The sequence below is a fragment of the Ananas comosus genome, linkage group 15, assembly GCF_001540865.1.
Source record: "Ananas comosus cultivar F153 linkage group 15, ASM154086v1, whole genome shotgun sequence".
NCBI classification, from domain to species: domain Eukaryota; kingdom Viridiplantae; phylum Streptophyta; class Magnoliopsida; order Poales; family Bromeliaceae; genus Ananas; species Ananas comosus.
In genome coordinates, this window is record NC_033635.1 from 9,814,304 (window position 1) to 9,841,164 (window position 26,861).

At 37.9% G+C, this 26,861-nt stretch overlaps 4 protein-coding genes across 4 annotated transcripts; 2 read left to right on the forward strand and 2 right to left on the reverse strand.

Moving 5' to 3' along the window:
• LOC109721775 (sprT-like domain-containing protein Spartan) lies at window positions 1-5,809 on the forward strand. The gene is made up of 7 exons (XM_020249556.1): window positions 1-315; window positions 2,355-2,513; window positions 2,612-2,678; window positions 2,838-2,903; window positions 3,064-3,182; window positions 3,727-3,806; window positions 4,831-5,809. Exons 1-7 carry the CDS (start codon window positions 122-124, stop codon window positions 5,568-5,570), a joined length of 1,425 nt encoding a protein of 474 aa, XP_020105145.1. The 5' UTR covers window positions 1-121; the 3' UTR covers window positions 5,571-5,809.
• LOC109721777 lies at window positions 10,030-12,036 on the reverse strand. Its single transcript, XM_020249557.1, has 2 exons — window positions 11,613-12,036; window positions 10,030-10,899 (listed from the first exon to the last, which is right to left on the reverse strand). Exons 1-2 carry the CDS (start codon window positions 11,837-11,839, stop codon window positions 10,716-10,718), a joined length of 411 nt encoding a protein of 136 aa, XP_020105146.1. The 5' UTR covers window positions 11,840-12,036; the 3' UTR covers window positions 10,030-10,715.
• Window positions 13,491-18,268, forward strand: LOC109721779 (50S ribosomal protein L15, chloroplastic). The gene is made up of 4 exons (XM_020249559.1): window positions 13,491-13,657; window positions 13,728-14,064; window positions 16,211-16,362; window positions 17,718-18,268. Exons 1-4 carry the CDS (start codon window positions 13,568-13,570, stop codon window positions 17,943-17,945), a joined length of 807 nt encoding a protein of 268 aa, XP_020105148.1. The 5' UTR covers window positions 13,491-13,567; the 3' UTR covers window positions 17,946-18,268.
• LOC109721778 (3-ketoacyl-CoA synthase 6-like) lies at window positions 22,038-26,410 on the reverse strand. The gene is made up of 3 exons (XM_020249558.1): window positions 25,545-26,410; window positions 23,042-23,616; window positions 22,038-22,502 (listed from the first exon to the last, which is right to left on the reverse strand). Exons 1-3 carry the CDS (start codon window positions 26,259-26,261, stop codon window positions 22,304-22,306), a joined length of 1,491 nt encoding a protein of 496 aa, XP_020105147.1. The 5' UTR covers window positions 26,262-26,410; the 3' UTR covers window positions 22,038-22,303.

Genomic DNA, 26,861 nt, shown 5'->3' on the forward strand with positions numbered 1-26,861 from the left:
TTTTGCTCATTACCAATCACAAAACAGGGTTAACACCAAAACCCTCTCCTCTCCTCGTCGTCGTCGTCGTCGTCTTCGTCCTCCTCGGCTTCCTTCTCCGCCGCCGACAAAACCGGCGAGAATGGACCGGGCCGGGCCGGTTCCGGCGGCGAGGGCGGTGGACCGGACCGGGCCGGGTTCGGGCCCGGCGAGGTCGGTGGATCGGGGCGGCGCGCACGTGGACGTGCACGTGCTCTTCTGCCACTACAACGCCCTCTACTTCCACGACTCCCTCGGCGCCTGCGCCGTGTCCTGGTCCTCCTCCCCTTTGCCCAGGTCCCCCATTTTCTCTCTCTCTCCCCCGCTCCCTAGGGTTTCTAGGGTTTCTAGGTTTCGTCGGAATCGTTAGGGTTTCTCCGATCATTGTTTGGTTTAATTCAGCATTGTTGGCGTGTGGATTGTGCCATGCATTGTGCCCATTTTGCTTTTTTTTTTAGAAAAAAAGAAAAAAAACTGAAATTTGGGTTTTTGATGGTGTCTTATGCTTAGTTTGTTGTCAAAGTTTGCATTTTTGAGTTGCAATTAGTTGCCGCGCATGAGCTACTTAGAGTTGGCATGTTTCTAGGGTTTCTAGGGTCTCAGATCATTGTATGATGTGAGTAAGCGTTGTTGGCGTGTGGATTTTATTTTTGTTATTTGGGGGAAATTTAGGTTTTTTTTTATGGTGCCTTATGCTTAATTTAGTGTCAAAGTTTGCATTTTTTGAGTTGCAGTTATTTGCAGTGCACGAGCTACTTACATTTGGTATTTTTGATACATGTAAGCTTGAGTTGGAATGCCATGGATTGTGGATTTGTCCTTGCATTGTTGCCATTTAGATTTTCTTTTTTTTTAAAATAATTTTTTGGTGTTGAAGTTTGGTTTTTTGATGTTGGTTTCTGCTTAATTTGCAGGCAATTTTTTTTAACTTTTTTGATTAATCATTAGTTGTAGTGCATGGCCTACTTAGATTTGGCATGTTTGATACAAATAAGCTTGAGTTGGAATGCAAGGGATTGTGGATTTGCCCATGCATTGTTCCGAAGTTTTGGTTTTTGATGTTGGCTTTTGGCTTATTTGTAGGCCAATTTATGCATTTTTGAGTGGTGATTAGTTGTATTGCATGAGCTACTTAGATTAGGCATGTTTGATGCTTGTAATCTTCAGCCAGAATGCTAGAGATGTTCCAATTTAGGTTTTCTTTCTTTTTCAAATACTACTGTCTTCTTTGTTTACTCAAATCTCGCTTTGTTGATTTGTTATCAGTGAAAAGTAATGGATGATCACCTGGTTAATTAGTTACATTTTAGCAGTGTCTGAGTTCTCACTAACTCGCGTCAATTGAATCGCTAAGTTCATGGCCGAGTAAATCCGAGTAATCATTTTGGTCAGTTTAGGCAAATTTTGCGCCCAGTAAGTGCTTGTCAGGTGATTACATGAAACAAACACAAAGTGATAGTACAAAGTTAGCTAAAGTCATTCCTAGGTTGAAGGGTACCAGGCAAGATGAATTTCATCGAACAATTGAACAACAATTTTACGTTAAAGAAAGTAAAAAATCTGAAATTCTTATGGAATTTATATGCAGAGCACATGATTTAGGTAGATGAAGCGCTTTTAATATTGCAGTCCTTGTACATTTAATTTTGAGGGGTCTTGTTCGCGTATTGCGCTTGTTTATCTACTTGACTTACATGATGTAGTTGTAGCAACAATGAAAGTTGCGAATGATAAAAAAATGCAGTTATATTTCTATCGAAAAGTAAAGTCTTGATTTGATATAGAATTCTTCATATAGGTGTTTAGCTAGAAACATGCTAAATGAAATTGCTTGGTGATATGCCCAATGCACCTCTTGGAGTATGATGAGAGATTATTCCCGTTGAAACAAAAAGGATCAAATGCTACCGTGCCTCACATTAGATTTTCATATCGTACCCTTACATTTTGGGATATAATTCTGTTACGCTTCTTGATGTAAATAATAAGAGTAGTTACATATATGCTGAAGCTGCTTGATTTGCCTGCTGTTGGTTTCATTTGGCCCATATTTATTTCGTGCATCGAATACAACATCATACTAAATAACCCGAACTATGTTTACCAAGAAAGCCAGTAGGTTTCTTCTTCTATTTGACTGCCCTGCAAGATGAATCAAAGGTACAAGTTTTATTTCCTGAACTCGGGAAGAGTGAAACGACACTACAAATTTAGATTATTATTGGTATACAAATATATGCAACATGAAATCAATTTTAAGCTATGATATTGAACTAGTAGACTCTATTTAAAGAAATCTTGTGATGAACTTCTGATCTTTTGTTTTCTTGATGCAGCGGCACAAGTACTTGTCACTATTATCCAGGAGGTGGCTGTGAGATAGTCCTCTCTAAGCCCTTGTTAGGAAATCGGCCTACTGCCAATCTCAAGAATACTTTGCTTCATGAGATGATTCATGCATATATGTGTTTTCATTATGATATAAAGGACCATAGGTACTTGGTCAATCAGTGAGCTTAATTAAATATGCATACTGATATAAACTACTGATGCCTTTCTATCATTATCCCTAAATTGAACTGTTATTAAGCAGTGACCATGGTCCAAGTTTCAAGGCCATGATGAATTCAATCAACTCCAGCACAGTAACAGACCCTCAGGTAAAACGAGCAAATAGGAGTAAAGGGGATGATTTTTTTTTTTTTTTATGTTTTGAATGAAAATGTGGGATAGAACATTATTTTCCATGCCAGGGCAGGGAGCATGCATTTATCTCCTTTCCCTTGGTCACTTGTAATTGATACTTTACTTTTATTCAGAGACCAGTTGATGGCTACAACATCACTATCTATCATGAGCTCCACAAGGAAGTCGAGAGCTACAGAGTAAGCCTCTGGACTGAAAATAAGTCTTATTTTACGTGTGGGAGTCTAAGTTTCACTGGTTGACGGTTCGAAAGTTAGAAATAAAGCCCATTATGTGAATAAGGGATTTATATACTAATAAAATAGTTACTTTAAATTGATTGTTTGTCATTTTTGACAGTGTGAAAAGTGTGGAATTTTGGTCAAGTCAACCATTCATAGGGAACCTTCAGTTAGTGGTTGCCCTAAAAACGTGGGCCCTGATGGATTTTGCGATGATTCATCTTGCCACTGGCATAGGTATGGTAATTGCTGTTGCTAGTTCTGCTTTCTTGCGGATATCTTCTTGTGTTGGTTATTAATTCCAAAATAGATATGTAAAAGTTACAGAAGGCTAAACCTACTGGAGTTGGTCGTTTGTACCTACTTGTGCATGTAACGAGTAGGCTCAATATGCAGCTGATACCGGTATATACATGCTGTATGAAAACCCACAGCTCTACAAGTGTGTAGCTGTGATATGCCTACATGTGCCTGTTGGTTAGTCCGCATTTGGCCTGGTTTTTGGAGTAGCTTTATTTCTAGAAGTAAAAAGCTTCAAAAAGAAGAAGAGACATAGATTAGGTGTTTGGCTAACAAAACACTTTCCGTAGTGGGAAGCTAAAATATGCGCCCTAAAAGCTAAAGCTCGAACTTGAAATGCTGCTGCAGCGAGCATGTCCTATACATCAAGCTACTTTTTCCTTCTTTTTGCTTTTCGATGGTCTATGTGAACGGCATTTCATATAACTTTTGTTTTTTCATGTCATTTCACGTTTTCTTACTGCTTTTCTTCCATTTGCAGACATAAAAAGTTATGCTCTGGTTGTTACGTTAAGGTACAGAAACCAGCAGGATGTGAAGAGAAGAGAACAAGTTCAAAAGGTGAATCGATCTATTTGCAAAGCTTTTATCTCAATTTCTTTAGTCTCTATTAGGAGTCGTCTCTAGGACACGGAATACAACTTGAACAATTTTCTTAATTCATTACTAACATAATCAATGTAGTGTACTTACGCTTTAAGATTTTCCTTCATTTTAATTAGCCGTTCTTATTATGTTCTTGAATACTGAGGGATCGGAAACAAAGTTTTGGACCTTGTGGATGAATTTGATTAGGATAATTTTTGGCTTCCCTTGGTTATCCTGCTAACCCAGGATAAATGACAGCAAAGTCAATCTAATATTTTTTTGGTTTTATAGCATCATAATAAGTTATATAAGGAATTAAGGATAGCTGTTTGAAAAAGCAAATGCAGGCATATGTGGGAAAACGCAATTCCATGGGTTTGTTGGAACATTTAGTTCCCAGTTACCAGGGTGATATTTAGGCCTTGTTTGGTATTACTGCTCTCTTATTCATTTTCTTAAACGCAAATTCTGTGCAATGGAGAGTGAGGGTGGATAGTGGAGTTGGTGTAGTCTCCGCATGTAGCGGTTTGCGTGGAAACAAGAAACAAAAACTTGGGAATTACTTTTTTTTTTTTTTTCGCTCTTTTTTTTTTNGGTGGATAGTGGAGTTGGTGTAGTCTCCGCATGTAGCGGTTTGCGTGGAAACAAGAAACAAAAACTTGGGAATTACTTTTTTTTTTTTTTTCGCTTTTTTTTTTTTTTTTTTTTTTTCTTTTTTTCTTAACATGCCTTTTGTTATCCGGACGGATTGCATTGCAAGCCAGCCAAAGATGACATGAGTAAGGAAGTCCATCCACCAATTCATCAAGACATGTAGAATTTTCATTTACCAAAAAAACAAAAACAACAACAAAAACAAAAACGGCCTTAACCTCCTATTCTACCAGCCAAAAAGTGCTGTGAATTGCCAAAATTTAGTTTCTAATTAAATTGGAAGATCTGGACTTACTATTCTTTTGGAAAATACGTTTCCTAACAATTTCTTTATATGCTGCAGCTGATCATTTGCTTCATGAATCCACTTGTGAAGAACTGTTAATGCAAAAATCATCTAAAGCTGGAGGATCAAATGATAGAATTGACGCAAAGAAAACTACGTCGACGAGTTCCTTACAATCTTCTGGTGACGGGCTCGGAAGCTCGGGCAATAATAATGATAATAATAATAAGAATAATTCTGTTAAAGACAATTCTCAGAAAAATCTTAAAGAGTCAAACAAGGCCATCGAGTCAAAAGGTCAGTCTCAAGAGATCTCCAAACGAACAAGAACTTCATCGAAGAAGAATAGCGAGTATACCGCCATGAAGAGAAGGAAGCTAAGTAAGTCCAAGAGCGACTATGCGGTTATAATCCAATGGCTAAATGTGTTTGCCTACGAAGACGAAGAAGAAGACGAGGAGCCTTTAGTGAATAAGCGGACAGAAAGGAGAAGAAAGCAAAAAATGCTGATTTCTCTCAAGAATAGAGCAGGTAATAACTACTCGGAGGTTGAAGGTAATGCGTCGCCTTCCCATAAGGATGTGTCAAGAGATGAGAAACCCGAAAATGATAGTAAACCGACAGTTGGTGATCTTCTCGTTGGTAACGAAGAAGTGCCTTTAAATAGTAATACAGCGCATGAAGAACCGCCCACCAAAAGTCAAGGGAATGATATCGAGAATCAAGGTGAAGGTGAATGTTCGTCGCCGATAAATTCACCGGTTAGAGGCGAGATCGTGGATATCTCTGATGGCTGAGCATGCGGATTCTTGTGGTTTTTGCTTTGTTTGAGACAGCTTTTGTACAATTGTAATAGCATTAGTTTAATATCAAGTTTCACCATAGTATTTGCTGTCTCATGTCTCTTTTTTATTTTTCTTAGTTGTTTCTTTTCCCCTCCTCTTTTTGGGTATTTGCACAGGGCCCTGCCATGACCACATTATGTTAAACTGATGAGTTTAATCTTAATGTTGATGTGTATTAGTAGTTGGAAATATGTGTCTTGATTCTTGATGCATTTGCGCGATAGTTTCGATATGTTTCTACTCTGAATCCTTCCTCTAATGAAAAGATTTAAGTTTCCATGCCCAGGTGAAGATCATGTAATCTTTTTGTTGTTTTGTGGAAAGTAATGTTCACATTTAAAAAAGGTATTTGTGTACCTATTTTGGAGTATTGAAAAACAATAGTCTTGCCAAATGTGTTTGCGAAAGTAGATATTGAAAACGTATACAACTTATTTAAATATAAACCATTTTGAATCAGTTATCCAAAATTTCAATTTATTTGATTTGAATAGGTCAATAATATTTTAACTTTTAAAATTTAAGCTAATTATTTATTTTAATAAATTTATAGTTGTGAGAATTATGTAAAGTATACTAAGTAAATTTGTACGATAAACAACGTATTCATATTTTTAGAGTCAAAGTATCATCAACTGATTCAAATCAAACAAATTAAGCGATTAGAGAGTAAAATCAAAGTTTTAAAAGGTTGGATAGCCGACTTAAGTTTTATATATTTTTACCTGAAGCTAAAATCTGTGTATATCTGAAATTGCATCTCGCAAGAATAATACTAGAATGCAAAAGAAATTTATCGAACCGAAATTTGAATGGAGTGAATTTATCCGATAATAAATAAATACTAGGTAAAGACCCGCACGATGCCGCGGAAAGATAATATTTTAATTATTTTTCAGATTCAGAATATATATTTTTTAGACATGTATAATTTTATGAACATATGAAAACATACAATACACGAAATTAAAAATATACTCACAACGGGTAGAAAATAAACATAATATGATGGATAGAAAATTTTACATAGTTAATAAATCGGTAAATCAATTTGCATATAATATAGTAGAATAAGAACCTGTATAAATATTAACAATAAACGTTAATATAAGTCAGATTGTTTTCACAATATTAAGAACTAAATATGAACCCATATTTATTAATTCCTAGATAATCAATAAACCTAAGGTAGCACAAAAGTGACATTCAACAAAGTATACACATAAAATCAAATGTAGTAGAGAGGAGAATAATGAGATAGCAAAATCAAAAAAGGGCCAAAACTGAATACAACACTGGTTAATCTCCTAGACTTTAAAAAACAAACCCAAAAAGACAAGTACATAATTAAGTAGTACAGAAAGAACTCTTTTTTCTCACCAACAAAAAAGCTTACAATAAAAACTTCACAAAGTTCCTCTACAAAAGTCTTTCTAAAAACAAAACTATAATATTATGCAATTGCAGGAGATTTTCTAAGGACAAACCCAAAACGTGTGAGGACTGTCAAAGAACAGTAACGACGCTGGGTCTTCATCAGAACCCCCTACCCCCCCTGTTGCTCGTAGGGCCAACTGGTTGGCCACACAGTAGCCCATCCATAGTCGCGTACTAATTATCAATGGGAGTGTCCTACCGCAGAAGGAGCAGAATCATCACAGCCCAAACAAAGAAAGAAAACATGAAAAAAGCATCTATAGCTATCTTTGAATGGTGAATCCTGAGCAGGCTTCGAGGCTTCTCCGCATTTGAAGGGGAGTTGTTTACCTACTCCCCTCATGCGTCTGATCGCCAAAACCTCTCATTGCCATAAACACAAAAGCAAGAGAAGTAGAAACTGTGGCAATACCAACATGATGACCAAAAGCAGTCACGATAAATCGAATTCAGCATTAATTGCATTGGAGCAAAGGCGCAAGAAATAAGAATAAGAGGTAGAAGTAACCACATCAGTTGTTTGGAGAAGCCTACAAGATAATAAAGACAAAATCAACTCAAGAAACACCCTATGTACCTTATGAATTGTGAACTCGGAGCAGATTTGCAAAAATATTTGCGTTTCTACGCCGAATGGCTATGTAATATAAATCACATCAAACAGTTCTTGCATGCAGGAAACCATCGAAGCTTTCTACAAATTCAAAAAATAGCAACTTGAAAATGCCTATAAAAAATTATCCAACAATAGTACTATGCGCAAATAATAGAACAAACCCAAACCAAAAAAGCCCTATCTTCAAAAAAGCCACCATTCTGTAATCACAAGCAAAGGAAATAGAATTAAACCCCAAATAAGTTTCAAATCAGACCCTCTCTTCTAGAAAAAGAAAGTAGCAACAAATTCCTCACATGCTGCAAGCAATTCGTTGCATCCTGGTACCAGACAGATTCCACTGAAGGATGCATCTCACATCTCATAAACAAGTTGGAATTTGTCGAATAATCGAAGAAAATCAAGCCTGAAGCCAAAATTTCGACGAAAGAGATAGTAATTGTGGATAATTGAATATTTCTTTTAATTTTTAGTCGTTCATAATTGTTTTTTAATAAGAATTACAGAAATGAGATGCTGAACTCTCTTTGAAGCTCAAACTCTGATCTCATGATGCAATGAGCAGCTTGTTCAATAGAAAAGAAAACTCTAAACATAGTTGGAATAATTATACTTTTCTAGAAAACACAATTTTATCAATCTAGTAATTATAAATGACACAGAATTAGCCTTAACAACCTCATTCATGTGTATAATAGATATATACTATGCATCAAGCGATTAATGAAGAGATAACAAAAGAGACAACAAAATAATAGTCAAAGAATTTTATGTACGTTATAATTACAATAGAGGGGGACTTAAAACTGTCTTTACACAAAAGATCAATCTAAAAGAAAAGCATGAAAAGACCTTACTTTAGTTCTTCATCAGCAAAGATAACTGCAATAAAATTTTTGATTTTTTTGGGAAGGTGATTATGTACATGCACGTCACTGAATATTCAACATAGGACAGCGATTAATTAACTGCATTACAATGTTTTGAGCTCTAAAAGTTGAGAAATACTACTTGTACACTCATAGTTGGATTCCAATCTTACACCTACCTATCAAATTTAGACAACTCTTTTGAATTTCTAATATTTTTTTAAAAATTTTATAATACTTATGTGAAAAATTGATGTGACATTCTTGAATCTGGATTACTCTAAAAGAGTTTCAGAATCAGTGAATACTTGAAAAGTGACGCGTCATAGTTGATATGCGAGTCAATCACATTGACTGATCTTTGTAAATGGGACCATAACTGCTTGCAATGCTAGTTGCTCACGCAGTAGTAGTAGCCGGACGCCACCGCAATAGCCACCGTCGCCGCACATGTTGCAGCAGGTAACTCCTGCATAATTACCTACGACTTATCCGAAAAAACCATCGAGACAGACTTTGCAGCAAACGGCGGCCACAACTCGACATCTAATGTGGTTCGATTTAGGGTTCAGGGTTTAGTCATACTCGAAAACATCACAAGTTGCGTCGAAAAGCTAAACATATGTAGTAGTTACCAATAGGGTAAAAACGACAAGCTCAGATAATTTTGCCTAAAGAAGCAACTCAATTTGATCCTGCTGCTGACAGAATGCAAAAAGTCCCCTCTTCTTTTGCATCATAGCATAATCTTAGCAGCAAAGAGAGAATAAAGCAGAAAAGCAGCATGGCCTGTAGAGAGAGCGGCGAAGCTTAGCTCTCAACCATCTCTCAGATGCAGCAGTAATAGGATCGGAACTGGCTGCGGCGTTAGATACTCACGCAGCAGCAGCAGCTAGACACTGCCGCAGTAGTCACCTTTGCCACGCATGTTGTGGCAGGTAACTCCTACGTAATTACCGACGACTTAAGCGAAAAGACCATCAAGATGGACTTCGCAACAAGCGGCACCCACATGTCAGCATCCAATATAGTAGTAACCAATAGGGTAAAAAAACTGTTCAATTTTTTTATAATAAAAATAAATGATAAGCTCAGATAATTTTGCCGCAAGAAGCAACCACCATCTTTCCTCCCTCACAAAAAAAAAGAAAATAATGCACCACTAAATTGTTTGCATGCAATGGTTGCCCAACGACCATCCAATTTGCAATGCACCAATGAATTGCTTGCATGCAATAGTTGCAGAAGGGCCATCCAATCTACAATGACATTTTAGCACCCGATCATCTTTTCGGAAAATACTATAAAAGCAAGGAGGAGGAAAAGGAAGCCATCCATTTCAAGGACGCCATATTTTTTTTCATCATTGCTTATTGTATAAAACCAGACTTAAAATCAATAGCTTATATATAGCATAAAATCATATTTGAGCAAGAAAAAAGCGGTAGGGAAGAGAATAATGACATAGGAAATCGAAAAAATGGCCAAAACTGAATGGAACACTGCTTAATCTCCCATCTCCTAGAGTCTTTAAAAAAGAAACCCAAAATGACAAGTACATAAAAAACAAACCCAAAAAGACAAGTACATAATTAAGTAGTACAGAAAGAATCTTTTTTTCCACCACACAAAAACTTACAACATAAACTTCACAATGTTCTTCCACAAAAGCCCTCCTAAAAACTAAACCAAAATACTATGCAACTGTAGGAGATTTTTTCTAAGGACAAACCCAAAACCTCTGAGGATTGCCAAAGCAAAGCAACAACGAAACAACGTCAAACCCTATAACCCGATGGCGTCGCCGGGTCTTCATCAGACACCCCCCCCCTCATTGCTCGTAGGGCCAACGCCATGAATGCTAGGCTGCCGAAGCATCTTAGAACACTTTTCTATGTTTCCCATGAGCTCACGCCTCTCGCCAACAAAGAGCTCATTCTCATACATAAGCTCACTATAATAACCCTTTAACAAATTGTAGTCAGTTTTTAGACGCTTATATTTTTCGCGGATCACAGTATGGTCCACCGAAAGCTGAGCATACAAATTCTCGTAAAACTTTTTATCCTCCAAATTTGCATCCTTAATCTCAAAAGTATACTCGTCACGCAATTTTGCGACAACACGCCGAGCAGCATCCTCCTCAGATTGGTCAACATCTGAGAATGGACTGCCCTAATATCTAATGGTCTCGGCAACAGATTCACCTCTAGGAATCTCAACTTCAACATAAACACTAATCAATCTATCATTTTCAACTGGAATGCCATGCCTTGGCGCCGGTAGCGAATACTTTTGGCACACATCGCGAAGCAATCCACAAAAACAAACTGTAACAACTACCGATGCCATAACTGCACTGAAATAGTACAAAAAAACAAAACACAAGGGGAAATAAATCAATAAAACAGAGAAATAGCTAAAAAATAGAGCAAATAAAAAAAACAAAGAAAGTATGCAGAAATCAACTTTCAGTTACGATAGCTCACAATGGCAGGAAACCAACTAGAACCCATAAAAACAAAGGCTTCACCGAACAAAAGCTGCAATTTTCTTAGCCCTCCAAGAGAGAACCCACAATAGTGAAAGGTCCACCGAACAAAAACCCCACCTTTCTTAGCCCTCCGAGAGAGAACCTACAACAGTGAAGGATTTGTTCGGCGAGCAAATGGCCAGTAGAGCCGAAATTATAAAGAAAAATAAACAGCTCAGAAATAGAGGATACAGGAAGAAAATAGAAGAGGAAAAGCATATGAAAGGCCACAAAACTCCAGAATAATCCCTGTATTTATAAGCAGTCGAGCAAAGCCCGCAGGGGAAGGGAGGGAGGGCGTACGGCCAGGCAGGCTGCTAGCCGCAGCAGAAGGACAAGGGATTATGTAACCAATCACTCTGTTCCCCAGGGGGGTGCCGTACGGCAGAGTTGGCTGCCAAGCACAGAAGAAGGATGGGGGATCGAGTAACCTAACCGCCTCCTTCCTCGGATCATCGCATCCAGATGAAGAGGCAGCATGGGCGAACGTATGGTGCGCTACGATTCAAGCCAACAAAGAAGAATGAGAGATCAAATACCTCACCGAATGCCTGTACCACCGTACCGCCCAAGCCATCGAAAGATAGAAGGCCACGGGGCCGTACGCGAAGCAGGGCCTCGGGAACGGATCCTCGGAAAGGCGCAAGCTACAAAAAACCAACCAAACGCTGCTGGCCGTTCGAAAGGCGCAGAGGGGAGGGAAGATACCGCCATCCGGCTGCGGACCGAGAACAGCGATCATACAAAACGCCATCCCGCCCGCCATGCCGCCGACTATTCCACCTGTAGCAGAGCCGTGCCGATGAAGACCCAACAAATTAATGAGTGAGAGCGGGAGTGATCGGGTGAGAAGGAGTAGGAAGGAGTAGATTAAGAAAGAGTAGATTGAGAAGGAGTGATCGGGTGAAAAAGAGTAGGATGAGAGAGGTTCTCGTGATTAGACGTATCAGAGGAGTAGGTAAACAACTCCCCTTCAAATGCGGAAAAGCCTCTAAACCTGCTCGGGATTCACCATTTAAAGATAGATATAGATAGTTTCAAAAATAAATATCAAAAACGAAAACCGATGGGTTTGGATTAGGGTATAGTTTTTTATTCTACCTGATTGGAACTCGAACCCGAACCCAAAATTATTTTACATTCTATATAATATATATAAATATTTGATGTTATATTTGACTTTGTATTTTAAAAATTTAGATTTAATATAATAAATTTTGAAATATTGTAAAGAGAAATAATTATTTCGGGTCAGACTTTTGGGTTCGGGCTCGAACTTGGATTTTGAATTTTTTGTCGGGTTCTGGTTTGAATATAGATTTTTAAAATCCATCAGATTTGGATTCGGGTTCGGATTTCGAATTTGGTAGTCGGCTTTAGGTTCATTTTTTTTTTGAAAATTTGTTCAGAATCCGACCTCTCGACATCCCTAGTTGAGAAGCTCCTCAATGAATTCTTATTAAGACAATTTGTTAGGCCATTTAATTAAAAATTTATTTTGATCTTGTTGGGCTAATAAGGCGCGGCCATGTGGTACACCGATGCTTTGCTTAACCTTATTTCTTAAGGGTAGGAATTTTGATGTGCACCGGGAGCATCGGAAGAAGCATGAACCATTACCGCATGTAACTGAGGGGAGTTACAGTAACCGCAAGCGGTTACAAGCTGTTCCAATCGGCTGGAATGGTCCGGAAAAATAGGAATAGTGGTCGATCATGGATGAGAAATAACTGATCCACAGGGGCGAGCTATAAATAGTCAAATAATGCCCTGAAAACAGGTCTTTTTCCCGTGAACAGAAGATCATCTTTTTTTCCTCTGCAATTTCCTCGCATTCTCTAGGAGTAGTTTACTTGTAATCTTTTACTTTCCAGCACTTACTGTTTTTTCTAGGAGTAGAGTTAAGTTAGAGCAACCGAGTCTGTATGCCTTCAGGCATACTCAACCCTTTGTACTTTTTCATAAGTTGATATAAAGGTATTCGACTCATCAGCCGGCCTAAAAGCCTTTGTTTTCCGTACATTCGGCTCACCCAGCCGAACCTAGTCCATAGTAATTGTCTTCGAACTCGCACAGTAGAAGTTTTCGAACTCGGCTGATTCGATCCTTATCAGTCAAATCGCTTGATCCAGTTGAAGGGCGCAAACTTCGAGGGTCACTAGTCACGGCCGTTCCGCATCCCTACACTCTTTCCGAGAGAGATCTTTGATCGGGTCAAGGATCAGAGAATTCGGCTCCTATAACAGAACTAAAATATTTTTGTTCCAATTTTAACAGCGTATAGAGGAAGAGCTCTTCTGAATTTAGCGAAAACATTCCCATCAAAATTTGGTTCGGATCCTCCATTTAACAAAAAAAAAAAAAAAAAAANAAAACCCGACCCATTATCACACATTCACACACACCCCCCACTAACTCCCCTATCTCTCTCCTCCACGCTCACGCACTCTCCTTTATCCACTTCGTCTTCCTCCTCCCCCGCTCCTCTCTCGCCATGAACGCTCTCCTCTCCCTCTCCCTCTCCCTCTCCTCCTCCTCTTCTCCCTCTCCCCTCCTCCTCCGGCTCCCCCCTTCTCCCTTCAAGGTCCCCTCTCTCCTTCTCTCTCTAGGCTCCATGGTTAACCCCTCTTCTTACTCTCTCTCTCTACTCGCAGGGCAACGTACGAACCCTATGCCCGCTCTTCCTGCGGAGGCAAACCAAGACCCCCTCGCTCTTCTGCTGCAGAGCCTCCGCCGCGGATTATGCGGCGTCGGCGTCGGCGTCGGCGGTGGCGACGGAGCGATTTCGATTGAACAACTTGGGGCCGCAGCCGGGGTCGCGGCGGAAGGGGAAGCGGAAGGGGCGGGGGATCGCGGCGGGGCAGGGCAACAGCTGCGGCTTCGGCATGCGCGGCCAGAAGTCCCGCTCCGGCCCCGGCGTCCGCAAGGGCTTCGAGGGCGGCCAGATGCCCCTCTACCGCCGCATCCCCAAGCTCCGCGGCATCGCCGGCGGTGCTTTACTCTCTCTCTCTCTCTCTCTCTCTCTCTTTCTTCTCATTACTCATACTTGCTTCACTTCTTGCTTGCAATTCTAGTGCTTTGTGATGACTAGTGGAAACCTCAGAAGAAAACTTTTAATCATTATTCGGCAAATTAAGCTGTAACAAAGTCCCCAATTTTAACTAATTGGGAAAGAGTTAAGGTTTAGGGGTGTCAATTGAAAATAAGGTAGAAATGTATAGAACTTACTTGAACCATGGACGATTCACTGTCGAACCTTTCAAAATTTTGATTTTACTGCCCAATTTTTTAATTTGTTTGATTTGAGCAGATCAACGGTACTTTAACTTCAAAAATTGAATGTGTTGTTTGTCTTTCGGCAGATTATGCTGTGATAAAGTCCTCAATTTTAACTAATTGGAAAGAATTAAGGTTAAGGGGTGTCAATTGAAAATAAGGTCAAAACATACAGAACTTGCTTGAACTATGGACCATTTTGAATCGACTATCCGACTTTTCAAGATTTTGATTTTACTATCCAATCTTTTATTTTGTTTGATTTGAATCGGCCAACGGTACTTTGACTTTAAAATTTGAATGCGTCGTTTATCTTTACCGGTTTAGTTAGTGTGCTTCATGCAATTTTTGCAACTATAAATTCATTAAAGTAAAAAATTAGCTTAAATTTTAAAGTCCAAATGCCGTTGACTTACTCAAATCAAATAAATTGATATATTGAACAGTAAAATCGAAGTTTTAAAAGGTCGGGTAGTAAATTCAAAATGGTCCATAATTCAAGTAACTTCTCTACGGTTTTACCTGAAAATAATGAAGTTGAGAGGCATATTTCGAAAAAGCCTTTAGTTGAGGAAGCCTTAGTATATTGTTTACCTTTAGCTCGTTTGCGATGAGTAATGTAAAAAAGCCTCTGAAATTGGACCGGACAGTATACTACTATGCACATTTTGCAGCAGTAACCGACTGACTTTGAAGTCGAAAATACACTTTGAAGCTATCCAATGTTACAGGGTTGTGTAATATAAATAGAAAAATGTATTTGGGAATTCAATTTCTTGTGGTACTGGTTTGTTGCTGAAATTCTTTAAACAGAGGCTTCTTTAAATGGGCACTTTCTCATTTCTAGTAGCCAAGTTATGGTCCAATCATGGTAGAAATATCCATCTTCCTGTGTTTCTTGAACTTACTAAGAATGAACTTACTAAGAAGGAAATTAACTTTGTTTCTCTTAATTTGAATTCATTCATGATGAATAAATTGAAAATCTAATGTCTAATTTTTGGTTCTTTCTGCATGGTAGGGGCAGTCGTATCCCACAACATTTTGATGTTGGATAGTATCATGACTGCATATTCTTTATATAGTAACTGAAGTTCAGAATCTGTTTGTTATGTTGTTATGCCAAAAAATTTCAAGAAAAAACAATAAATTATATTGTGAAAGTATTTTTTTTCTCCTATCTCATGTTAAACAAGTTGAGCAGGTTTTACCTGAATGGGTGTAATTTCAATTCAGTTAATCATTAGAAAAGTGCAAATGACAAAAGCAGGACCCGGTTAGAGCATTTATGATACCTCCATTATACTTTAGTGCAATAACCAGCAATATGTTCTGTATCATCAGCAAAAAAACCCAAAGTTCTTTGGATGCAAAAATCACCTCTCCTTGTAATCGAAGCATCTGGCTGAATAAATAATTGAAAATATACATCCTCTCCAGACAAGCTAATTTTTGAGCCAAGTGATCCCAACTTGATATCATGTGGGGCAAAGATGCAAATATGAAAGTGAGAACATCTTCTGAGAAAGTTTGTCACTCTTATCAAGAGTTCTTGCAGAGTGACATTGCTCAAACTTAAGTTTTGAGACATCCATGGAAAAGTTAGGATCATTGTGGCAGAAGTTTTAAAAGTTGATCAAGTATAACTGGCTATCCTTAACTAGAAACTGGAAAAGTTAGCTGTTATACAAAACTAACTTCAGGACTAAATCGTTATGATTGAAACAATGAAAAATGAAATTGAAATTGAGGCCAACATTTTAGGGGCTAAAATTGTAATGAATCCAACACATATAACATGGTGTGTTCTTGTTAGATTAGCTATATCTAATAATTTTTTATTTTTCAACTATGTTACCAGGAATGCATGCTGGGTTACCAAAGTATGTTCCTGTTAATCTTAAAGATATTGCAAGTGCTGGATTTCAAGACGGTGATGAGATATCACTGGAGTCTTTGAAAGCAAGAGGCTTGATCAACCCATCTGGCAGGGAAAGAAGACTACCTTTGAAGGTACGAGGACACTCTCTCTAATTTTCTAGAATTGCAGTCACTAAATCTTCATTTCCTTGAATTGGGAAGAGCTAAGAACTCACAAAGATCAGGTATAGCCGGGTATCATTTTACATCCCGACCAGTTTTAGCTAATTAGTAGTGACTTTCTTGTTGAGTTCTTCATTCTACTTAAAAAAAGGTTCTTGCTGATTATTTATTACTGCTCACTTTTGAAACCTTCTTGGGTTACATAGTAAGTTAGGATAACATAGATTGATCAAAATAATACGTTAGTCTATTGCTTAAAATTTTTAGTTGAATAAATTGAGATAGTTTCTCTGTTGTAGTATTTGTCTATGTGGTCTAGTATGTAGCTTGTATTGTATGCGAAGTCACCACATTAACAAGTTGTATAGAGAGGAAATTAGAAATGTTTCAGCAAAAAGTAACACTTGGCAGTGTCACCTTCAAATGGGCCAATGATGTTTTAGGATGCCATATGTTTCACTTGTTAAAATAATTTGAGATGATCGTCATATGAGGTACATGGATTATTTGAATGCCAAATGGCTTGTTGGCTAATAAGCAAGAGAAAGGTTATAAGATAGCAAAGCAACATCAACCAGAAGTTTTCAATGATAAGATGAAAGCAAGAAAAATTATATTGAAGAAAATAGAGTTTTTAGGTTCTTGTAATGGGAAAACTTGGGAATTTCCTTGAAATCTGCATTTCTAGATGTTTTGATGTTGTGGCAATTATAGATCAGCTTTTTTGTAGGTTTAAAGAGGTTAGAATTGCAACATAATTCAGATATTTCTAAAACAACTAGTTTGCTGTCCTGAATACTGAAGTGCTCTAATTTTATCATTGAATGCTCAAATATAATGCTTAAATTAAAAATTCTCAAATTCTTACAAAGAAACCAATCGAAGATGGTTTAACTGGTGAAGATAATTTAAGAGAGGTTATTGTTGAACTACACTATGTTATTATAACTAAATAAATGAAAAAATTAATGTAGACCCCTTCTTGTATAGGCCATTTCTAAATTGGCCAGGGGTGATTTGTACTTCACTAATCTAAATGCAATTGCTTCTGCACATGCAATGCTGATGTAAGAACAAGCATTTGCTTCATTTCTCCTATGATCTCATCCATCTTATAAGAAACTTAGTTGAAGCGAACTGGTTTATTTATATAGTGGGAGCCCTTGTCGAACTTCGAATTCGCAACTGGGTGAGAAATTTCAGTTAGGTTCTATGGCATTGCTGTTTTCTTCTTCACATACTAAAGTTAGAACTGTCAAATCATCTCACAATGCAGTGGTATATCTAGATCTATAGTCTGATCCCATTTATGTGCCTGTTCATAGATCTTGGGGGACGGTGACTTATCTGTTAAGTTGGACATAAAGGCGAGAGCCCTTTCTGCAACAGCGAGAGAGAAGCTCGAGGCCGCAGGTTGCACTATCACTGTTTTGCCAGGAAGGAAGAAGTGGGTTAAGCCATCGGTTGCCAAGAACCTCGCGCGTGCCGAGGAGTATTTCGCTAAGAAAAAAGCTGCGTCAGCAGCAGCTGGTGCTGATTCAGCTTCCGCATAATCTCCTCCATACCATCTGATCTTTCAATTTATTGTATCAGATGCCATCTGGGTAAGCTGTTCTTTTCCTTGGTGGTACAGTTTTTTTTTTTTTTTTTTTGGTTTTGGTTTCCTTTCTTTTTCTAGTATGTCTATTTTATGCAATTTTTCATTTCTCTTTGTTCTCAATTTAATTGTTTATGCAATTTTTCTTTTCTCTTGGTTAGTATTCAATGAGAGGGGATGAGCTAGAGGTTGAGCTAGGCTTAGGATTGCATATTTCATGTGAAAATTCAATCACTTCCCATGCCTTACCACTAGAAATCAAGAAATTTGGTTGTGAGATGTGAGGTTGCAATAGAAGCTTAAATGTTAAATCCTAAAACCCTGAACTCTAAACCTTAAACCCTTGCGGAAATTTCCAGTTTCTAGTGAAGGAAACTTGATCAGAATCATCGAAATTCTTGAAATATTTTGTGGACTGGGTCATATTTCTCTTCAACAACAGAAGTGGCTACACTATAATGGCTTTTAATATTGCTATGCCTACTTCTGAAAGTAAATAAGAATAGAATTGAATCATTTGTACTGTATTGTTAAAAGATCTATAATTTTAGGTTCTACTCCATTTTACTAGGGGCTGTTAGCTTGGAAAATTAGTAGAGAGAGAGTGAGACTACAGTGAGGTTGGATAGGAAGATACCGCATTGAACTTTCAAGGATGCCAACATCTTAATATGTGGGACCTTTAAAAGATAACTCTATGTTAATTTCGTTTACCAAATGGTTCATGAACGAGATTGTTGTGGAATACTAGTAATAAATTATCCATGTTACCCCAAACATCGATCGTATGTATCAACTCACAATATCCTAGAACTGATAAATCTTAGTTAGTACTAGCTCCCACACTGTGTTTGCCACAATATTAATTTAATAAGAAATGGTTCAGATGTAGTCTTAATATTAGATACTTTTAAAGCCCTATTTGGACATTGGAATTAGCTAGTCAAAAATAAGCTTATTTGACCTAAGATTTTTCTTATGAGATTGGAAGCAAATAGTTTAACTTTTGTTTATTAAAAGGTCTTTATAGTCATAATTGGATAAGATAGTATATTTTATGTACGAGGTGATATATTTAATTTCGGAAAAAATGGATTGAAGGCAGAATATAGTATTCTTGATAGTATAAAAATTTTCTAGTATAATTGTAAGCGGAAAGTTTGATTTTTAGTTTTTGAAAGGTCTTGCTAATCATGATTTGGTAGGATAATATATTTCATCAACAAAGTGATTTGTCTTATTCTAAAAAAAAAAATTGAATGCCGAATATAATATTTTATTCTAGATATTTAATCGTACTTTTTACCGTCCAAATCTACAAATTTCTTGAATAAACCAAGAGAATATGCCGAATAAAAAATTTCTATACTTTGTTAAATTTTTATACTTTGTTAAATTGATATTAGGAGCAAAAATAGTATGTAAAAAAATAATGGATGATATTTTTTATGAATTTTTTAACTAAAGGGCATTCGTTAGTGGTTTTGATCTTTAGAGGGGTATTGATGGCATTTTCAACTTCAGAGGGGTGTTTATGATATAATGGTCTTCAAGAGGGATATTGATGAAATTATCCCTATATATTATGTATTTAATTATATTTATATAGAATTTAGGTTATTGGCCTTACAAAACCAAATGAGCAAAACCTTACTCTAATCATTCTCTCTCTCTCTCTCTCTATCTTTTTCACTTGCTCTTAGAGTAGCTTCCCTAATTTTTTGTTTAATATCAAAATATTATCTTTCATGCATTTATTTTGTATATTGTACTATTAGATATCTTTTATATTAAATTTTAGATAAATTTTATAAAAATTAAATTATAGATTGCATGATGGTAAGAATTTTAAGCGGCTCGTTTAGGACTCGAGCTCGCTGGACTCGAAGTTAGGTTCGCTCAAGCTCGGCTTGAATTAATTTCGGAGCGAACTTGAGCTTAAATTTAGATTCAAATCAAGCTTGAGCTGAGGTAAGCTCGCTCAAGCCGGCTCGTCTCCACCCCTAGTAATTATTTACGTGAATAATTAAGAGCGTGCTTGGTTTGGTAGAACTCAAAAAGGAATGAAAAGTCCATTTCCGTGTAAGTCATGACTTTCACAGCTTCTGTAAGTGGGAAAAACAATGAAAGTGTAGTTTCACCAATCTCGTAATTTGGTGTGAGGGTAGGCGTCACCGACACTGATACAAAATACGAAATATGATATGATTTGAATATGACGATTCGAAAGTTTTCAAAATATTAGAATACAGACACGATATGAACATCTTAATAAATTATAATATTATTAATATAATAAATATATTTATTATATATAAAATATTAATTTTGTAAAAATATTGTTATATTTTTCATACAAATGAAAAGTAATAAAATTCTCATATTACTTCGTATATTTTAAGAAAAGAAATTTTTTAACCTGTACAATCTATTTATATTGTCCAAAAAATTTATATGCATTTATCAAAAATTCAAAATATTTATTATCTTATCTTATATTATATATGTATAAGAAAAGTAAAAATAAAAAATAAAAAAATATTTTTTAATAGGATGTATTATAAATCTGCGCCGAACGCACAGTCATGACGTGTTCACGTTATACATATGACACTAATAAAAGTGTTCGTGATACATAGATGTAAGGCGACTTTGTTTTTGTTCAGATCATTAGCATGAAAGTCAGTTATATGCTTACATGACAACTATTTTTTTTTTGTAAAAAAAGTGATAAAAACTGCTAAAGTATATAAAAAAAATCCTCTTGTACTTTAGCCCCAATCTCAATTATCCTCCCGTATTTAAAATTGCATTGAATTATCATCCTATACTTTGTCATCATCTCAAATAAATCTCAAAAAATTTAAAATTTGGCAATTTCGGTTTTAAGACTTAACTAAAGGAGTTGGCATATCACATAATTATGCATCTCAACAAATATCTAATTTGCAACTCAAAAAAAAAAAGAAGATAACTTTTATTCAATTTTACCAATACTATCAAACTTGTTTGTTTATTAAACAATTTATTTAATTTTTATGATTGAATTGCATTACTTAGAGATAGCTTTATCTGCAAATTTTAATTTTACAATGATTTATAGTTGAATTTAACGATTATATATTGATCCCAAATTCCTGCATTTATTTGAGATAATAATAAAGTGTGGAGGTAATTGACGTAATCTTTTATGCAAAATGGTGCAATGTTAGTTTCGAAATAAGTCAAATTTCTGCAAGTAAGAAAAATAATTGCATGTAAATTTAGTTTAGAAAAAGTTAACTCATCCGCCGTGCACTTAACTTGCACCAAACTTTTTAGTTTTTTCAAACCAAACATGCCCTAAATTCATATACAAACCTCATAGAGATTCAGAAACTAATCTAAATTCATATACAAACCTCATAGAGATTCAGAAACTAATCGGAAACCGAAAGTTGCGTGTGAGGACGAGAAATCTACTGAGTTGCACGAACTTTTACTTTGCTCCTAGCCCAGTGAAATCGAAAGGCCGATCTTTACTTACATAATTGTGAGTGGGAGTTAGAATGATTCATGTGGTGACTTAGATGCTTAAATAAATGCTGACGTCGACAACTTTTTCGAAACTATAAATTCATGCATACCTTTTCTGTTTAGACCTACTCTATCATGCTATCTACCAACTGTATCAATTAAAACACAACACATATTATCGAACTCGTATTTAATTGTCTTATGACTAATATCACTAGTAGAAGATTGATCAGGACCCATAAATCCTCTTAACATTCCCACATGCAAAAATTAAGACTCTCCACCTTAAATAGTGCATGGCATACAAATCCCCCCTCTCTCTCTCTCTCTCTCTCTCTCTCTCTCTCTCTCTCTCTCTCTCAACTAACAACTACCCAACATGTATTACATTTAACACAAAACCCCACACCATAATTGTAGTCTCCTCTCCAGTGTACTACCTCATCCACCCTCTTAATTGAGAGCTTGAAACCCCAACTCCACTATTTAAAGCATTTATTATGACACCAATTTGGTTTCTTTAATTCTTTAATTCTCTAAACATCATGATGTATATATCAAATTAATATTCCACATTGAAATCAAATTACATTACAATGCTCGATCTATGTCCCAGTAATATCCACTCTTCTTTAATTTGTGTAAACAAACTCCACATTTATCTAATCAACATGCAGGGAGATTACATGCAGCAGCATTAATTAATGTACGTAGGAAATGAAAATTGCTTTGTGGTTTGTGGTGGTGGTCTTCTCTTCTTCTTCTTCTTCTTCTTCCTCTTCTTCATGGTGGATGTTTCTAGAGCTTGACGACTTCCGGGATGTCGACGGGGTAGCGGTGGATGCAGTCTGCCCACGGCCCGTCGACTGGCGTCTTGACGGTGCGTATGCACTTCCAGACTGCGCTGTTGCACTTGAACCCGCTCCCGAACCCGATCTGCCAGATGCGGTCCCCCCGCCGCATCCGCCCCTTCGACTCGATGTAGTTGAGCTCGTACCTACGCATTCGAACACACAAGAAAATAAAAATATTAAAACACCGTTCTCCTCCGACGGATAGCAGCTTAGTAAAATTAGACTCATTCTAGATTTTTATAGTTTGTACAATCTCTGCCAATGAAATTGAAGTTCATGTCTCGAGCCCAGACGTGAAGAATTTAAAAAAAATATTTAAGAACAAAAAATATTAATAATAGGTTAAATCTAACTTGTTGTGGCTTGTTTGTTGCATTGCATTTGTAATGCAGATTTTGTTAAAAATGCGAAACAAAGTCTTATTCTTGAAAATTTATAAAAGTTTAAATTGATAGAGAATGTTATCTTTTCTGCTCTGATACTATATTAAATAATGCGAAACAAGCGTTATTCTCCAAAGTAGGTATACTAGGAGTTTGACAGGACTCGAATTTAGGACCATGCACGCACTGATTAATTTGATACTATATTAAATAATTAATGCGAAACAACGGTTAGTTTTCTTGAAAAGCTTAAGCTGATAGAGAAGAATGGTACGGTGTGTTTATAAGTCATATGATACCAGAGGGAGCTGCTGCTGGTGTTGCCGAAGCGGTGGAGGGTCATGCGGGAGGGCTCAACGTGCTCGGCGGAGAGCTGGAGGTTCTTCTGGAGCTCGTCGATGACGGCGCGGCCGCCGGCGTGGATGCAGAAGTGCTCGAAGGCCTGCTTGAAGTCGGGGATGTAGGGCTTCCACTTGGGGTTGATGAGCTTGCGGCCGACGAGCGTGAAGAAGAAGAGCAACTGCTCCGACATGGGCAGCACGAGCGGGCCGATGGTGGTGATGTTCGACTTGAGCGCCTCGCCGGCGATGGCCATCAGGTCCTTGGACAGCGAGATGCCCGAGTGGCCCGTGTCGTCCTCCTCCTCGTACACGCAGCGGTAGGCGCGGTCGTCGGCGCCCTTGTGCGTGCGCACCACGTGCACCAGCCGGTACTTGGCCCGCCGGGCGTCGCGCCGCCGGTTCGACAGCAGGATGGCCGCCGCCCCCATCCGGAACAGGCAGTTCGGCAGCAGCATGTCCCGCCGGCTGCCCTTGTAGAAGTTGGGCGTGATGATCTCCGTCGACACCACCAGCGCGTTCGATCCTGCGTGCACCTGCACCCATTTGCATGCATCCGTCCATCCACACACATCATATCCATGCAAAACTTAAAATCTTATAATTAAATCAAACATTATATATATATATATAGAGAGAGAGAGAGAGAGTTCGGCTACAAGACTATCGAAAACACTAAGCATTTAGTGCTATCAAGTTTTCTACCATTGAATCTACCCCTTTGACCATTTTCATCTATTAGATCATACTATTTAACCAACCATTCACTTAACTCTAGGGGACTACTATCATCACAACCGTACATCGCTTCATCCAAGGACCGAAAATTTAATAGCACAAATGATTTGGTGCTATTAATAGTATTCTAGACTAATTCTCTCTCTCTCTCTCTCTCTCTCTCTCTCTCTCTATATATATATATATATATATATATATCTAAAATTGAGCTCCTATACTCTTAAAAGTACCAAGTCATTCGTACTTATAGTTTTTGGCTTTTGGATTAAGTGATGTGCAGCCAGAATGATAGTGATTCTCTAAAATTGAGTGGGTGGTTAATTAAATAATATGATCTAATAGATGAAAATGATTGAAATGATAGATCTAACTGTAGAGAACTTATAATTACCAAGTACCTTGTGCTTTTAATAGCAAGCCAGGAGAGAGTACGCTACTGTGCTATTAGGAACACAATAGCCGGTGTACTTCTAAGTTTCTAACTATTCATTAATTTTGATGAGTGATTAAGGTAAGAGAGAGAAGAGAAATTATGTGTCAATTTCTCTCTCTCTCTCCCTAAAATTGATGAATGATTAGGAACTACCCTTTCTGAATTTCTCTTCTCTCTCTTACCCTAAAATTGATGAATGATTAGGAACTTATGAGCACATCGGTTACTGTGCTTCTAATAGCACAATAGACCTGCTCTCTCTCATTCTCTCTCTCTCTCTCTCGTTATATATATATATATAGAAAGAGAGAGAGAGTCCCGCTATAGTGCTTTTAAAGCACTTGGTGTTTGTAAGTTTTTTGATGTTGGATCTACCCTTTTTACCATTTTCGTCTGTTAAATTATATTTTTCAACTAGCTGCCCACTCAATTCTATAGAACTGTTATCATTCTAGCCGTACATCTCTTAATTGAAGAGACGAAAACCCATAAACACTAATGACACTCAATTCTATATATATTTGTCTTATTTCTACTTTGGCAATTATCTTTAGCAAAGCGGTTGACAAAGATATAAAAAAAATCATGAGATTATACTTGATATATAGAATCCAATTTAGTTCGGTGTACCGTGTTGAACTAAGATAAGTTTGTGAGTTTGAAGAGTAGAAACTTTAATTCTGTCTTTGACTACTGAAAAAGTTAAAACAAACTTCTAAATCTTTAAGAACATAAACTTTATTTAAACTTCTATGCGTTTTCTGAATAAGAGAGAGATCAAAATTTTAAATGAGATTTTTCTTGGGTACAAAGTTGGTAGTTTTAACACATCTCACAAAAGCCCCTGAACTAATTAATTACTGTACTTGATAACTACAATAATTAATTAAAGATTGAGAAAGAGAGAGCACCACTATAAATTTATATTCTTTTGCAATTATAAATATTATTTTAGTTGGTAAATACTATTAGTTCCAATAATATATATACATATTTTGCTAACTAATTAGCAAGCCGTGAAAAATGACTATTGTTACAATAAATAAATTATATACTGCAAAAATAATTTAATTTATATTTTATTGGGCCAATAAAATATCGACACGATATAACCTCTGTAACTAGCACAACTCAAAATTCTCTCTCTTTTTTTAAAAGAAAAATTAGCGATTGAGTAATTTTATTAATAAAGCTTAAAACATTTAAAAATAAAAATATATAATAAGTAATTAGAATATTTTATTATCGAATAGAAATAAATATTTCATGTCATTATATGTGTGTGGACCTGACCTGCAGTAGGTCGCGGGCGAGGTCGATGGAGATGAGGCCGGCGCTGCAGCCCATGCCGGACAAGTTGAAGCTGCGGACGTTGCTGCGCAGCTTGTACTTGTTGACGATCATGGCGGAGAGTGACGGCGTGGGCGAGAAGAGGCTGCAGTTGACGACGAGGATGTCGACGTCCTTGGGCTTGAGCCCGGTCTTCCTCACCAGGTCGTCGATGGCGGAGAAGATGACGAGCTGCGCCTCCGCCCGCGACGCCTCCATGGTGGGGTTGGGCGGGATGTAGTGGTTGGCCGGCGGCAGGCAGGTCTCCTCGCCGAGGCCGGACCGCTCCAGGATGCGCGTCTGGAACTGCACGCTCTTCGGGTCGTCGCTGATCAGGCGGGTGTGCTCCATGAAGGTGGCGAAGGGGACGCGGCAGCTGGGCGGGGGCTTGTAGCAGGCGTAGTCGACGAGGAAGACGGGGCGGGGGCGGGACATGAAGTAGACGGCGGCCGCGAAGACGACGGCGAAGGCGGAGCAGAGGAGGTGCACCAGGTCGAGCCGGAGGGACCGCCAGACGGCCGCCAGCTCGCCCGGCCCGCGCTGGAAGAGCTCCACCGACACCGCCGCCATCACCGGCACCAGCAGCAACGTCAGGAAGTGGTTCACCAGGTACTGGTACCCCAGCTTCACGTACTTCAGCTTCACCGAGCTTTGGAACTCGGGGAGCGGCGCCGACGGCATCTTCGCGTCTTCTACGTATGTATGTATGTATCTTATCTGCTCGTCGTCGTCGTCGTCGTCGTCGTCGTCGTTTTCTGAGAAGGAATATGAAAAGAAAGATCAAGATGTGTGTTTGGGGTTGATGAGTGAGGGGGGGGGAGAGGAGGAGAGGGGGAGGAGAATTTAAAGGGAGAAGGGGGAGTTGGGGGGGGGAGAGGGTAATGTAATGAATGAGGGGCAGATGGGTAGTTTAAATGAGGGGAGCCAACCCTCTCCAACCAGGATGTGCTACTGCTGCTGCTGCTGCATGCTGACCCTGTCTTTGCTTTTTTCCCTCTCTCTGGATCTCTCTTTATTAAATTCTCCCTCAACTTTTCCCAACTATAACTCCTTGAGAAGTCTCTCGCAAAAACTTCAACTACCAACTCCTCCGGTTTCACACTTTAGTACTCTGTTATTTAAACTGGGGAAAACTTCAAAAACCCCCCTGTGGTTTCGTGCATTCTCACTTTGCTACCCTGTGGTTTAAAACGTATCAATTTACCCCCCTGTGGTTTCATTTTTATCTTTTCGAAAGCTTTTTCGTTAATATTTCGTTAAATTATATACAAAAAACTTCAG